Source organism: Grus americana, chromosome 1 (genome assembly GCF_028858705.1).
Source record: "Grus americana isolate bGruAme1 chromosome 1, bGruAme1.mat, whole genome shotgun sequence".
In the NCBI taxonomy this organism is placed as follows: Eukaryota; Metazoa; Chordata; class Aves; order Gruiformes; family Gruidae; genus Grus; species Grus americana.
This window is the reverse complement of record NC_072852.1, coordinates 44780877-44797194: the sequence shown is the minus strand read 5'-3', so window position 1 is coordinate 44797194 and position 16318 is coordinate 44780877. Positions and strand designations below refer to the sequence as shown.

The 16318-nt window shown below is 42.7% G+C and overlaps 1 protein-coding gene across 15 annotated transcripts in view; it reads left to right on the top strand.

The window, feature by feature from the left end:
- The first annotated feature begins 2924 nt into the window (after positions 1 to 2924).
- The window catches only part of PPP1R12A (protein phosphatase 1 regulatory subunit 12A), a 123196-nt gene continuing 109802 nt past the window's right edge, over positions 2925 to 16318 (top strand). For 14 of the 15 annotated variants that reach the window (XM_054813670.1, XM_054813675.1, XM_054813671.1 and 11 more), the window contains exon 1: positions 2933 to 3285. In XM_054813670.1, the coding sequence (XP_054669645.1) occupies positions 3049 to 3285 (237 nt within the window). In that variant the 5' untranslated portion in view covers positions 2933 to 3048. Of the gene's footprint in view, positions 3286 to 16318 lie in introns of all 15 variants that reach the window. The other variant, XM_054813665.1, reaches the window with a different exon arrangement.

The following is a 16318-nucleotide window of genomic DNA, read 5'->3' as shown; positions in this document are numbered from 1 at the left end:
AGGGGACTGGAGCTCTGAAGGAAACCTAAAATCATGCTCCATAACACTGAAATTCCTAGGAAAGAGCATTTTGATTAAGTGCCTATCAATTTGCCTAGAATTACTTTGCATCCAATAAAGCACTCGATTTAAATATTGCTTGCTGAAATCAGTGTATTATATTCTTCGAAGAGTCAAATTTTCAGACAGCCAACTGAGAGAGAGAAACAGCATGTTGGGGAGGGTACATGTAAAATATCAGACACATCTGGGGAAGGAGGACTCAGCTTTTATCTTGCATTACCTTTTTCATAGAATCATAGAATGGTTTGGGTTGGAAGGGACCTCAAAGATCATCCAGTTCCAACCCCCCTGCCATGGGCAGGGACACCCTCCACTAGACCACGTTGCCCAAAGCCCCATCCAACCTGGCCTTGAACACTTCCGGGGAGGGGGCATCCACAGCCTCTCTGGGCAACCTGTTCCAGTGCCTCACCACCCTCACAGTAAAGAATTTCTTTCTAACATCTAATCTAAATCGACTCTCCTTTAGTTTAAACCCATTACCCCTTGTCCTGTCACTACACTCCCTGATAAACAGTCCCTCTCCATCTTTCCTGTAGGCCCCTTTAGGTACTGGAAGGCTGCAATTAGATCTCCCCGCAGCCGCCTTTTCTCCAAGCTGAACAATCCCAACTCTCTCAGCCTGTCCTCATAGGAGAGGTGCTCCAGCCCCATGATCACCTTCGTGGCCCTCCTCTGGACTCTCTCCAACAGCTCCATGTCTTGTACTGGGGACCCCAGAGCTGGACACAGTACTCTATGTGGGGTCTCACAAGAGTGGGGTAGAGGGGCAGCATCGCCTCACTATAACCTTTCTGGGTTATAGTTTTCAACTCCTTAGGAAATGGCGCTGCATTGAGAGTCTGTCCCCAAGGAAGTTTACCTATGGGGACAAGACGACAGCAGGCAGCTGGAGCCTGCATAAATTCCCCCCCTTAGACGTGAATCAGTCGATGCAGCCAGGCTCCCGTCTGGTAACTGTCCACACTGGGCTGACGGTACCAGCACTACACCAAAGCACAACTCAATCACCTGTGTGAGTAATAAACACTGCAAAGACTGCTTCTGAAGTGCATTACGCAGAGTCAGCCATACTTGCAAACCGAGGAGCCTAAACTGTACCTCTGGATAGTCATGCAGGCTGTCAAAGGGAAGGTATAAATTAGGTGCCAGGTAATCGTTCATCCACCTACTTAGACTGCAAATCTTTCTCTGGCAAATCTTTCATCTTGACTACAAGATGTCGTCTTTCATTCACAATCACTTTGTGCCTGCAAATTGTCAGTGCATTGTATGTCACACATTGCTGTATGAGTGAATCTGATGGATACTATGCAAATATCTCCAGATGAAAATCTGTTCTGAAAGACATTAAGAACAATACATTGCTGTAGGTAACTTAGAACTACTACTCCTTGCAAAACGCTGCTGACATTTTTATCAATAAAAATGGATATAAAAAGCCTGAGTAGGCTGTGAGACTGCCCACCATTAGAAGGAGACACTATAATTAGAAAAGAACAAACCATGCACATTTGAAGTGTATGAGGTTTGGTGACCCTCTCAAACTATACTTTGTTTCCTATAATTAGTTGAAAATAAAACTTTTTTTCCAGTAAGTTTAAAACCACATTTTATCCCCAGAGATGATTCAATTTAAAACAAAATACATATTGCTTTTAGCTAAAGAAAACATACTATGCATGGAAAAAAGTGTACTACATATAGTAGCTTGGTTCCTAGAAGTCACAAGTCCGAATGAATACATTTTAGTCTTTGTATCTTCCAATGCCATATGCTTTGTAACTGCTTGTTCTCTCCCTACAGAAAAGATGGATGTCCTGCCCCAGCTTTTCAGATAATGGCAGTGAACTTTAAGTAACACGGACAATAAGCACAGGGATTTGTCCACTGCCACGGAGAAGCATCTGGGCAAATGGTAGATGGTGCTTTTGCACAGCAAGCTGCCCAAACGCAGACATGTCTAACCTCCCACAAGAAAGGATCCTCAGTGAGCCGCCCTGGTTCTTTCCTTCTTCCCTCCAAGCAGCTGCCTTTGCCCCGTTTGCCAAGGCCACAGAAACGCTGGTGTTGCCGGCGTGGCACAGGGGGCTGGCAGGGACAGGCAGCACCTTGAACGAAGCTGCCCGACAGAGGCGGAGGAGCACCCTGCTTCCAGCCGCACAAGCCCCTGGGAGCCGAAGGCCCAAAGCCTGGCTTAGGTTTAGGGCTTTAAGGCCTATGCCAGACGCCCCAATAAGCCACACCGTTCCACCTCCCCACAGGCTTCGTTTTGGGGAAGTAGGTCCCCAGTGACCCTTCGCGATGGCCGTGGGACTGGCAAGGCCCTCATCGCTTTTTGAGCGTGGTTTTTCAGCCCTGACAGCAGACCCAAGTCGCAGCAGAAGGCAGCCGGTGTCCCGGCCGCTCCCGAGGCTCGGCTCAGGCTGGCAGCGGGCGCCGTGCGGGGCCGCACCGCCGGACGCCTCTCGGCCCGGCTCTTCCCCTGCGGTCGCGGGGATTTCCGCCCCGACGGGGCAAGGGAAGCCGGTGACCCTTCGGCTGAACTCCTGAACTCACGGGCCCGGGATGAGGCAAACCGAGACGGCCTCGCCCCAGTCACAACACAGGCGGCGGCAGCGGCACTCCCCCGCCCGGCCCCCGCTGCCACCCCGCCCCCGCCGGGCACGCCGCCGCCCGGCCCGCTACCCCGCGCCCGCCAGTGACGCAGCCCACCACACCCCTCTACGCCCTGCCCTCCCGCATCGATTTTCCCCCCCCCTCGCTCCTTCCAACCCCGCCTCCCCGGCGCCAGGAAATCTCGCGGGGTTATGCTAACGACGTCGCGGCCGCCCCGCCCCTCCGGTTTGCTCCCGCCCTGCGCTTTCCATCTGGGTGGGTGAGCGAGCGAGGGCGAGTGCGGGCCGCGGTGCGCTGTGGGATACTGGCGGTATATAGTCTATCCTCGGTGCGGCGTTAGCTAAGGGGGCCAGGCAGGAGCGGGGTATGAAGATGGCGGACGCCAAGCAGAAGCGGAACGAGCAGCTGAAGCGCTGGATCGGCTCCGAGACCGACCTGGAGCCACCCGTGGTCAAGCGCAAAAAGACCAAGGTGAAGTTCGACGACGGCGCCGTCTTCCTGGCCGCCTGCTCCAGCGGGGACACCGAGGAGGTGCTGCGGCTGCTGGAGCGGGGCGCCGACATCAACTACGCCAATGTGGACGGGCTCACCGCGCTCCACCAGGTCGGTGCGGAGCCGTTGCCGCCGGCCGGGTGCCGCCTGGCCGAGCTCGGCGGCGGGACCGGGGCTTGGGCAGGCAAGGAAGGCGGGGGGGGCGAGGCCGGCCGGCGAAGTGCCCCCCCGGGAGGAGGTGGAGGAGGAAGGGGCCGGAGGCGGCTGCTCTCCCCTCCGCTGGGGGGTGTCGGGGCGGGGAGGGGCTGGGACTTCGGGGCGGTAGGCGGCGGCGACCGGGGTCAGGCTGGGGGGGCGGCCGGAGGGGGCCGCGGGGGAGCGGCCCGAGTCCCTGGGCTGGAGGGGCGAGAGGCTGTGCCCCCTCCCCGCAGGCCGGCCGTCGGAAAGGGGCGGTTGGGCCTCTCCTTCGGTGGGGAGGAGGTGCCGGTGACCCTCTTTCGCTTTCCCTGCTCGCCTCGCTTCCCCTCTTGGCAGCGCCTCCCTCGGGAGGGACCGGGGGAGCGGGCCCTGCCCCGTGTTGTCTGGGAGGCAGTCGGGGGCACTGGGCAGGTGCCCCCCGGCGGAGGGGTGGTGGCCGGCAGGTGAGGGAGGCGGGCCCGCCTCGGGGGCGCTTCCCCCGGCTGCTTCTCGCCCGGGATCCCGGTAGCAGTTTCCTGCTTCCCCCGTCTCCCCGGTTTCGCAGCAGTTGAGCCGATTAAACCCCGCTCGTGTGTGCGGGCGGGCGTGCGGAGAGACGGATCATCTATTTCTCTCCGGTTTCTAAGGGGAACTAGTGTTTTGTTCCTAATATAGAAACGTGTATCAGTAACAGGCTGCTCGCTTTTTCTAGGATGGCTTCTGCCGCAGTGTGAAAGCTGAACTTTAAGGGGAGCAGGGCTTTTACATTTCTTTCGTGCGTTGGAGAGCAGTAAAAAAAAAAACCCGAATCCATATTGCTTTGTTCTGGTGTGGGTATGTGGGAGGGGGGTTGGTGCTGAGGGAGATAACTTTCACTTGGGGCAGGGGGGGAATGGAAGGGAAAGTGGCTGTGAAGTTTCCTCAAAATGGATGCTTTGTGCATGTTGAACTTCATAGCAGTCTGATTGGAATCTCAAAACGTTAGCCAAATAAGGAAAGGCTGTGGCAATCCGGAGATAATGCGGGTTTGCCTGAATAGTTTTTCTTTCTCTAGAAGGCCAAAAGCTTTCACACAATATTAGATTCACTGGATATCCAAAAAGCAAAAAATCATCTCTGATAGGCTAGCTTCTTGTTCTTAAGTTTAGAAGTTGTTCAGTGGTTTAAAAAAAAAAATCTTAATGATTATGAGATGTAAGTTGATAAAGCAGAAATCTTCCCAGAATCATTAGGTGAGGTAATTAGGACACTTTTGGTACATAGTGCTCTTCCTACATTTACCACTTCACTTTTGTTTAATGTATTTTATTCATCCTGTATAGTTTTTTTTTTAAGGATGTGAGGCTCTACAAATACCTAAGTTGCCCCATAGTACTGGATAGAATCCCCTCCTAAACATAAGATGTAAAATTCTCCTACTCTTTGCTCTATTTCCTGTTTGTAAGTTGTCACTTGCCTCCCTGTAAAGGATATTGGTTTACTTTCAGTTGTGCACTGAACTGGAAGAATGAATGTGTGTTGTGGTTAAGCCTGTCAGCATGTTACTGCAGCACGGTTACCTGACTTCAGGCTGGCCTGTCACTTCATAGCAAGGTTTTATGTATTTATCCTTCTCTAATCAAGTTAAGATTGCTTCATGCTTCCAGGGAGCTCTGTCATACCTTAACTGGTTAGATGGTTGAGTCTACAAGTTAGTGTACTCCAGTGATTGGTAGGAAGGGATGACGTTAGGTTTAACTCTATTGTTAGGATAAGAGATGAATGGTATTATCTCTCTTTATGAAGTCCAGATGGCATTTTCAAAATGTCTTTGATACTATACACAACAAAGCTTTCAACAAGATCATTCTGAGCTTATTCTCCCCTTCTTTTTACCTGTAGTCAGCTTGCAGTTTGGAAGGGCAAAGTCTAAGGGAATAGAGGTGAAGATTTACATCACTGCTAAACCTCTTGCTTACTCTCCTCTTCCCCTTCTGTAGTGATACCAAAGAGACTTTTCTGGTTTTGTGATATTAAAAGCAAAGACGGAGATCAATTGTGAAGTTATAATCCTCTTGAGGCAGTACAGTAAATGAATGTTGCCTGTTGCTATTTTTTTAAAAAAAAAAGGCATATAACAAATCCCTGCCCACGACCACTTCTAAATGGTTCCACTTCATTATTATCAATAAAACTTATTTTCCTCTAATATGCTGTATAAAAGGTGCGAATCATATGTAATATGGTCTATAACATGAATTCATTTAATCAGATTTGGCTGTGACATGGAACAAAGCTGTATCTGTTCCCAAAGGAAACTCTTCAAAAAAATTTGTCATTCTTCCTGACAGAGTTTGTTTTGACTGACTGATGTCAACTGTGTTGAAGTCCAGGTTGTTGTGTTTAAGACTGTGATGTTTGGTGTTGCTTTGTGGGTTTTTTGTTTGTTTCCTTGGTTGGTTTTTTGTGTTGTCTGTCAGATCCCATGAAGACTTTACTGCTTCACAGGAATAAATTTATCTCAGCAAAGATAAAGTGACTACACATTTTTGACTTGTCGTTTTTGTCTTACATCTTTTTTTGTGGTTATTGAGAACAAATGCATGTGTCTGAAATAGCAATAGAATTAAATATTTAATATACTAATCAGCCTTTGTTTTTCCTGTTAGATATGATAGTTATAGGAAGAGACTTAAGCTGTGTTTTCTTTTTCACAGCCCAGGTGGTTGGAAGTGCTGAGGGGAAAGTGCCATTAATCCTGAAATTCTGATGAACTGGTCTTTAATGGAGCATCCAGCTTTGTTACTAAAGCCATTAGCTAAACTTTTCTGATATTGGTGGGGTAGAATGCCATCACCATCAGAAAGCTTTATGTAGAATTGTTTCTCCTAATGCATATGGGAAAGAGAAGATTACAAATGGCCTGGTAGCTCAGAGGAGGAAGGGGAGGAGTGTATATGCAGGTACTTCCTTCAACTCTTGACATTGCCAGTGAGTGCTTTTGTTTTATATTTGTGTGTGCATAAATGAGTGGACTTGAGTGCATTGTATCTGAGGACATTGCAATTAAATTTCTTTGAATTAAAGATCTTGCAGAAGGGGAAAAAAATGTTGTTAGATGATGATTATTATTCCTGTATGTAATGTTGGGTTCAAATGTCATTCTCTTTAATAACTTATTTTAGCATACATTCAGGTTAGGTCTTCAGCAAAAAGGACAAAACTGGGTATACTATTTTTCTATCTATGGGAGATATATGCAATGTAGGATATTGCAGCAGAATACATACTACTCTGCTGCAATATACTACATTATATACATGTTGTGTGTGTATGTCTGTAAGACTAGAAAACTTATTTTTAAATTAGACCTTAAACTTACAATGTCTGCTCCGTTAATTTAGTGGAAGTTGAAGTTGATTGTTTTTAAATATTGCATTCCCAGACAGTTGTCATGCAGGATGAGATCTGACTTACACATAGTGCAGCTTTTCTAATCTGCCTTAACACTTGAATGTATGGAGCACTTGAGAGAAACAAAGCCTAGAGGTGAGCTGCGACCTCACAGATTAATAGTTTCTGCAGAGAGGTGGAAAAGTGGCGTGTTCTGAAATAATGTTAAGAAGAAGCTATATACTGTTTTCAACAAAACCTGGTCCCTCTTAGGGAAAACATATTTATTCAGAGTTGGAATTCAATTCTGTCATCCTGAAAGCTTAGCACTATCCTTCCTCAGAGTTTGGACTTTTTCTTCCTCTCTTTCCTTCTCTTCCACGAAAGAGAACTTGATTCACTAGCTGTGATTGGAATTCATTGCTCAAGTGACTGAAGGTAGTTTGTCTAAAAGTTATATAGAGCTTTGTACAGGAAAGAGGAGCCCACCCTTTCTGGGCAGCACCCCTGGAAGGCTGTGGTGGGGAGGGACCATGATGTGACCGGTTTCCTGGAAGGCTGGATTTCCTGTGCAGGGTGCTCCCCTGGGAGCACAGGGTATGTGCTGTGGAGTACCTGCACACCCCTGATAAAGAAGGTGGCTGAGATTAGGCTGTGCTTAGGTATGACAGTTTATGCAGCCTGCTTTTTTTGCTGCCCTTTTTCTTGAGGCTGCTAAGATTTAGGAGGTGGTAACCTGGTTTTTGGCCTCATTCTCTCTGGGTGAGGAAGGTGGGTGCTGTGGCCTAATTCCACCACATAATGTGAAAGGAGCACGTCCTGCTGTTTTGATCTTGCTTCTTTCTGGAGATATACTGCTTTGGAGGTAAGATAAAGGAAATTGTCTTGGCTGTTTGTGCATGAGGCTCATGGAGTACTGTAGGTGTTGTCATTGGTGAAGGCTGAACAGCAAGAGAGGCTCCTAATCCTTAATGAAGGATTCATGTGCTCTTTCTTTTATCCAGGACAAGTACAGTTTAATTAAGCCAAGTTCCCCAAAGGCTATCTCTCTGTTGCAAATATCAGTGTTTTCCTGAATATCAAGGTGAGACTCTTACCCATGTTACATATTAGTTTGCAGGCATAGCAGTATTAAATAGAGATTTTGATTTGATGCCACTACTGTAGGACTTTGCTGCGTTGATCCCTCAGTAGTAATTAAGATGCTGATAAACTCTTCACAAGTGTGTTTCACTGAGAACTTTTTTTTTCTAGCAGATTAGGGACAGTTATTGCTGTCGTAATAGTTCCTGTGAGTTCTATGGGATTTATTTCTGGTTAAGAAGTACCTTCCTATGTGGGAGTTTCGGTAATAGTTTATGTGAAAAATTCTGTCAAGACTCCTGGTGGCACACTCATAGTACCCGATATGGTAAAGGGTATCGTTACAGTTGGCATCAACTGTCATCCTTGTTACAGCATCCATTCAAACAGCAAGGAGTAATGAAAAAGGAACATAAAGTCTACCAGTACTGGATCCCTTTGCCTTAGAACTTGATAGAGGTCATTAAGGCTGCACTGTCGGGATCCTTTTTGACGAATGATAACACAGGTCACGTATTTGAGCTGGGGCCACAGCATGCAGAGCATGTCAAGTCATAAGAGCAAAGAACAGGTTGCTGCAGTCTTAAATCTCTAGGGTGTTTGCCTCATAGCAGCAGCACCCAACAACCAAGGGTAAGGAAGGTATGGAAATACCTCAAAGTTATCTTAATATCCTCCTAGTTATGACTTCTGCACTGCCTCTTTTGGAGAGTGAAAATACTGATGTGTATGGTAGACTTCTTAATTTTTCAAGACTATCGAGTCCGAAAGAGAACTTCCTTTCAGACAGAAAGGTTTGTACTCATTTACGAACCTGATGCCTAAATTTGGAGAGGAAACAACCTCTCACCCACTGAACCCCCTAATGACCTTGTAGATGATATGCAACTGAGAGTTTTGGAGTCATTTGCTCAGCTTGTATTCTATTCTGATTTTTTTTTTAAATTCTCTATCTGTACAACAAAGCACAGAGAAAATGAGTCCTGAAATAAGTGTAATGTTGACTTCACTCTATGATTGGACTACAGAGGCATATTTGTTTAAAATCTCCTTTGTAATAGGAGTTGGTTCTTGTGTGGGCCATAGATCTTTCTCTCCGTAGTTACAGTAGCTAGGTTCAGATTCTACAATAAGTACTTGTTAACTTCCTACTGATCTTGTCATCTAAGATTTTTTTACCCTTCGAAATGGAGGCAAGAAGAGGGGGGGGAAAAGTGATCCTTCATAATGTTTTAAGTATAACCATGGAAACTGAAATACTGCATTCAAAAGAATTGTGTTCAGCTTGGTGTTTTATAAAAAAACAAGTAAAAGTCTTTTCATCTTTTTTAGGTTTATTATCTCCATGTGTCTTTTGGCCTCTTCAGAGTCTGTCAAGTTTGAACCTGGGATTTCTATGTCTGGTTACATAGCAGTTTGCATTGCTATGGATATTTCTTGTGCACAAATAGAATAACTCAACTGAATTCTAGCATATAGTAATTATTTCAAGTATTTAAAACAAGTTTCTATGTTAGTATAACTGACAGATTTCTTGAACTTGGTTAGTCATGGAGAAAGAGTTCTACATTAAATGTAAGGATGAATTCAGCTGGTAGGGCTTTGGTATTCATTTGCTGATGCCAGTATTCAACATAATTTCTGCTGGTCTATAGCTATGAATTTCACTGTAATGTTAATGCTGCTTTTACACTAAAAATTTAGCTATGGTTTTCTATGTATTCTGGTATATTCTTGGTATTGTTAGAATACTTTTTCATGAGAAGTCTTTGAAAGCACCTGGTAAGAATAGATGTGCATTTGTACATATGAACAAAATCGATGTGAAGACGCTTGATTTGAGGCCTTTTTGATCTTGGCATTGTAGCAAGTGTGTTATTTTCTACCAAATTACTAAGTTTCAGTTTGTTAGCTAAATCTGAGGCTAGGAGGCAGCAGTCATTAGTATCATTAGTAGAGAAACAACTTAGGTCTTCTGAGGATCTGTATTCCAGGCTTAAGGGTATATGCTAAATTTTAGTTGGAACAGATGGTTTGACAGGCTGTTGGCCAGCTCTTTACTTGTTTATCCCTTTGCTTGTGCTCTCAGTTGATCTCTTTCTCAAAGTTGTTACTTGGGCTAGTAAAACCCTTATTGCAGTATTCTCAAAAATTGAGAGCCCAGCAAATTGCTTGCTTCTTTCTGTGTAATTGTGACTCCTGGGGCAGGACTGACAGGATGTGGAATTGAGGAACATGCGCGTGTTCTAGCAAATACTTAAATTTTATCCAAGAATATATTCAGACGAGTTAGATAAACTAATATGCTCTGAAAGAAATGTGGTGGTAGTTTAGGACAACTATAGCATGGCCCTTCTGGACTCTTGCAACCAAGAAATTGTAAATTTTATACCTTGTTACTGCCATAGTGTAGTATCAATGTAGAGTATATGCATATAGGATATGCAAAGTATGAGGACATCTACCGAACAAATGTTATATCGGTGCTTAACAGTATAACTTTCTTCATTGATTTGGCCAACTGTAAAAATCCAAACTGGAATGCAGCTGCAAGGCGGTGGAGCTGTCGGTAAGCTGGGCAGCTTCTGATGCTGCTGGATGGGTGGAGACATTCCAGGCTGCTTTACTTTCCTGTGTGCATTCCTGAAATGACAGTCAATGGAAAGCATGGCATAAGAGTGGCAGCATTCCTCAGCTGTTTCCTTTCTAGTAACTTCAAGACTGTAATGATAGAACAAGAAGGCAGAAGATGATCAGGGTACACTTGGGGGTGGTGGTGAGCATTTCTACATATTACTTTTTTAAATGTTTTGTTTTGACAAGACCTGGTACCCAGCTTTTCTGTTTCAGTTGGTTTTTTTGAGAATGCCAAATCGGCCACTGTGCTTATCCTGGAAACACTGAATCTTTGACGACTCATTCACAAAAACAAAATTAGAGCAATATGATGAAGTCTTTGAAGAAGACTGTTTCCCATTTATGCCTGAGTGGTGTAAGCACTTATCCCATTAGCAATATATTTCTTGGACTAATGGCTTCTAAAGGTCTGTTAAACTGAGTGAAGAGTGGAGTTGGCTTTAATAAGGAGATGAAACTCCTGAAAAAACTTGACCAGCAAATGCTGCCTCATTTTGGGCCTACACACAGAATTAGGTTTGTCCTTGAAGGTTGCAAGTAAACATTTTTTGTACTACTGTAACTTCTGAATACTTTAATTTTACATTTGGTCTATAACTAGCGCATAACCATCTATTTTGATACTAAAATATCTGTAAGCTGTGGTTGTTAGAAGTGCTTCCAGCTCTAAAAAATTCTGTCAGGGGCCAAGTCTTACTGATATTTTTTTTTCAAATTTTTTAAATTTTTTTCTAAAGATCAGTCTGAAATATCTTTTGATTTTATTTTCCCATGTTATGATTGTAATTCAGGGTCTTGAGTTAAAATTATGACAGCTTGCTGTGACGTGAACAGTTAGCCAGCCAGTGGTGATTACTATGCAAGTTTTAGTTCTGGGGTGATTGTTTACTTAGTTTTGCTGTTGTGTTTTACCATCCTGATAGTGAAGCTGGAAGAGTAACCGAAGCATCTTCTGTATAAGCACTTGAGTATTTGGGGTTTCTTGTACATCAGGAGATAACATGTAAGTCTTGGCCTTGTGTTGTGATCTGAAAAATATGTATATGCTGCTTTTCATGTGGCTTTCATTTTCCTGTTATTTCTTTGGGTCTTTCACAGAATGACTGAGACAAATGTTAGCAACGTGAAACCTGTTTGTTAATAGTTCTGCTTCAAACTTATAGGATCAACTTACCTAGCAGTATTTTTCTTAAAATTTCACACTCAAATTGAGTATTTGTCTAAGGGAAAACAACAGTATCTCCCTCTGGTAACAAAGATGAATGCAGCTGACAGGTGTGTACACTGTGATGTATTCATGTGGTCAATACCACCTTCTGAAATGCTCAACTTGGGTGAAGCTTTCACCGAGAAGTCACATTCCTCTGTCAAATCTGGGATCCTTGTGGGCCCCTTTTGCAACCAAAATACCATCTCTGACTTCTAGCTTTGAAACTTTTGGCTTACTAATGTCCTGAAATTTGCTATAGTGTTCTTGACTGAAAACCTACGCTTCTGTTACTGAAGGGGAAAATTTGTTATTTTAAAGCTACAAAGCATATTGTCCCAAGTTTTAACAAAAGCGTTGTTGCATATGCATATTGCATATGCAATTATACTTGAATGAGTAGGCTTAATTAAGTGAATAACCTTAATGAAATCAATGAGAGTTTTCCAAAAGTGTGCCCCCCCATCCCAGAGACAAAATAATCCAAAGCTATTGGTATTATTTCCCAGTCTTAATTCTGACTACCTATCCTGTATTCTATAAAATATAAGTAACCCTGCTTACTGTGGTTGCAGCATGAAGTTATTTTTTGTCTAGTTACAAAAAGTCAACAACTCTTAAACTTATTTTAGTAACCTGTTCTTTGGAAATGTTTTGAAATCAACCCAGGCTGGTGCTTTAGGTGCTGAAGTTGCTGTGAACTTGGGCAAAAATGAATTGCCTTAGGTTTTAATCAAAGTGAAGAGTGAAGATTGGGGTGACAGCATTGTGCCTGTTGGCCAAACTGAGACTCCTGTTGTTAAGTAATAATAATCTCGTTTCTATCAAACTATATAAAACAATGTTTTTAAAAAGCTTGCCAAACTTCACAATTTGCTACCACTTTTATTTTGTTCAACTACTGCAACTTGAATTATTTTAGGTCCCAATGATAAAGATTTTTTTCATGAGGCGTCTGTACTTTGCCTCCTGTTTGGTGGAAAATAAGTTTAATGCTTTATCTCTGAAAGAAGAATTTTTGTGTAATGTCAGTTTCTTGGCTTCTGAATATAGCAGAGCAGAGAGGGTGGGTTGTGATAATACCGTGGCTGTCAGTGGGTTTTTGTTTGTGAATCTGGATGTGGCTTTCTGGTCACTTATTTTCCACTTGCTTGCAGACAGCGTAGCCAAATGCTTGGCATTTGTGTCTCTGTATAGCTACACTTGTATGTGTGCAATAGTGGTATTGGATGCTAATACTTCTGTGTCACAGTGTGTATTGGGTATTTGTATGCTTGGGAAGAGAAACAACTTTCCCCATCTCTGTAAAGGAGTAACAACAGATCTAGTGGCTCTTGTGCTTAACGCTTGTAATATACCTGTAAAACATTGAAGAAGGCCACTGACAAGCATATGATTGGCCTCTGTTTTATTTGAGCTGCCCTCAGACTTGGCTTTATGTGAAATAATTTGTTCGTATTTCTACCTGCAATTTGCAATGTCATATCTTATCCACAGTCACTTGGCTTTGGCCTGATCTGTCAAATGTGACTTTGAAGAAAGCTCACGAAGCTGTTGTATAAACAAATTTTACCTATAGCTGTAGGTAAATATAGCAGTGGTGATTTAAAAACTACCATTTCAAAGGAAACTACAGAACAACTTAGTGTGAATGCCAGAAGATATATTGCATATTTTGTAAAAATGTTTTATCAGTTACTGACCCATTTAAGATGATGTGGGAGTGGGGGAGCTCTCTTCCAGTTGTTTTCTCAGCAATTGAAGATGATGCTGTACTCCATAATACAGTAAAAAAAGTGTCAGTTGTAATTACAGCTCTGTTTGCAAGCTCAAGTGGCATTTGGATTTTTAGAATACCTTCTCTACTGTTTGTTAAAAGACTTGACTGTTGCAAATAAATACTACTAGAAATTTTGCACTTGCTGCTTTTCATTTTGGTACACAAATTGCTCCAGGTATAAACATCATAAATGTAAAATGGGGGGGGGGGGGGGAATCTAAATTAATTTATAGATTGTAATAGCTTGTGAAAAGAAAGACCTAAGTTAGAGGAGCTGCAGTTGGGATCCAGGAAGAGGCTGTCTTGAGAAACTCATGCTTTGGCAACACCTACCAGTGCTGGATGCAGCTGTAGATACTGATGTGAAGTATGGAAACATAGGCAACCTCTGGCTGCTTGTTCATAGGAATTCTTGTTTAAAAGAGGCATTACTTACTTTTCTGAAAGCAGGATGACAGGTGGGGGGGATTTTATCCTTTCCCTAATTTTCTGTAGAGAGTTGTTCTTGAATTAGATTATCCTAGTGCTAACCTCTATATGTAGTTATCCTTCACTTAAAACTAGTAATTCCTGACTAATTCCTTGCTAATGGCCTAGCATTGCACTAATGAATAGCAATGATGATCTAATTTCATAAGGCTGAGTTTGGAATCCATGTGCTGTTCTAGTGTCTAAGCAATGTTAAAGACAATGCTGTCTTATGATGAGGTTACTTTAAAAAAGCTAAATGCAGATTAGGCATTTTTTCCTTTTTCTCCTCATAGAGGAGACTGAGCTTCATATAATGATAGTTGTAGCTAGTCGACTACCATTAACCGGGGAAAAAATATTTAGTGTTAGATACTCGCTTTATGTGATGGTGTGGTGTAGATTATTTCTGCCTCTTTTTGGTAATACCGGTCTGTCAGATGTAACTCTTCCATTTTCATGAAGAGGAATGTGCAGGAGAAGGTGTTTATGTCACTGGGAGGAAGCACCAATTTCCATTTAGCTGTCCCTTTGCTTTTTTTATCATGCAATTCTTTTGTGGCAGGTTGAGATACTGGTTTTTATATTTAAATAAAAATCTTAATTGCTAGAGTCCATCCAGTGTATCTAAATTCTAAAACAGTACTTTTCCGCAGAGTTCCTAGAAAAACAAAGCTATGCTATGTTGATAGGTCTGAGAATACCACACATGATGGAAACTCTGTTTTGGAGAAACATGGGTCATAGGCTTGAAGTGCTAGGTGACTGTGGTACTGTCTTAGCATGCCTGAGAAGGACTGTTTATCTTCTTGCTAGTTACAGGTTAGCTAGTATTCAGGTTTAGTTTGTTGGTTTTGGTCCTCTTGAAAGCTAGAGGCTTCCCCAAAGTATTTAAATGTCTTGTTGCCTTCAGTAAGAACTTCATGCTTGAACATGTAATTTCCTTTCTCCCTTCAAGAAAAACTACCACCCTGAATGAGTATTATTAGAGACTAGTACAAATATTTAGTACGGTTTTGAGTACTGTTTAATACAGTTCTTCAGTAAACTGGCTATTGGAGTTCTGAGTTTTTTCTTAATCAGCATTTTCAGTTTACAAATCATAAAGATCGTGTAAAGTAAACATGAAACTTAAGTAGCAGCTACAACATTCAGTACCTGGTTATATTTGGTAAGAAGATTGGAGGCCTATAACTGATTAGCCAGTCACTTTAAGTAGTTGCCTTGTTTTGTATCTACCAGTTGAGACTTACACATATGAACTCAGTTTGTCCAGTTTGAGAAGTGTGGTGTGTCCAGAATGCCATAGTAATTCCCAGTTCCTGATGCAAAATGCCATTAGCTAGACTTCAGAACTTCCCAATTTCTGCCTACAATTACAGATTTCCTATTGAAACTCCAATAAGCCTACTGTAATCATTTGGTGACTTGAATTTTCTCTCAATTCTAGCTTAATTGTCCATTCTGTCACCGAGGCAGGAATGGTACAGTAACCTGAGATGTTCATCTGCATGTTCAATGCAACAGAGGAAAGAGAAAAAAATGTACACACAACTCAATGAGGAGGGCATGCTGCATTGGGTGAAGTTTTGTGTTTTGAAGTAGCAGATGGATTGACTGGATGACACCTTTGTGAGGGATTGAAATAAATTTAAATGTGCCTGGAGCTGTCATCTATTTTTACTGCAAGAATTCTACCCATGTGAGAATTGCTGTACCTGTGAACAAATTACCATAGCTTTCTGGAGCCTAGTAGGTTCTCTGGCAGAAGGAACATGGAAATAAGGGAGTGTTTCTGGATGTGTATGGAGCAGTTCCTGAGGGAAGGTCAGCTGCTGGGTATCAACTCCAGTTTGACTTATAAAAACTTCACAAAAGCCAGAAAAGCTGCCTAAAACAAAATACTTGATTAATAAGACAGTGGATTTTAAAAGCTGATGCTATTAATTGTTTGGCATTCTTTTTTTGAGTAAGTGACCTGTCACATCAGGTGTATATGCTGAATTAAAACATGAAAACAAGAAAATTCTGGCATGGAAAAACTTATGTGGTAGTAATCTTATTAAAGATATTTTTCCATTTGAGTTTTTTTTTCAAAATGTGATGTATAAATAAAAAGCATCAGTAAAAGTTGAAGGCATGTGAACTATGGGGATTCCAATAAAAGACCAAAAGTGACTTTCTATTAAGATGCCTTGTTGGCATCAGAGCTATGGATTCTTCAGTGACATAGCTTATCATCAACTACACAGAGATATGACTCAAGTGTTTGCTTGAACAGCTGATGTGTAATATCCCCTTTTTTGGACATCCTCCAGGGACTTTGTATCTCAGCAGCTGTTTGCTTACCTGCACATACAGTAACAAGTTCTTAGCCTTTTCAAGACAAACTCTTGTGACTGTGTTTGGGAAGGCTTTGC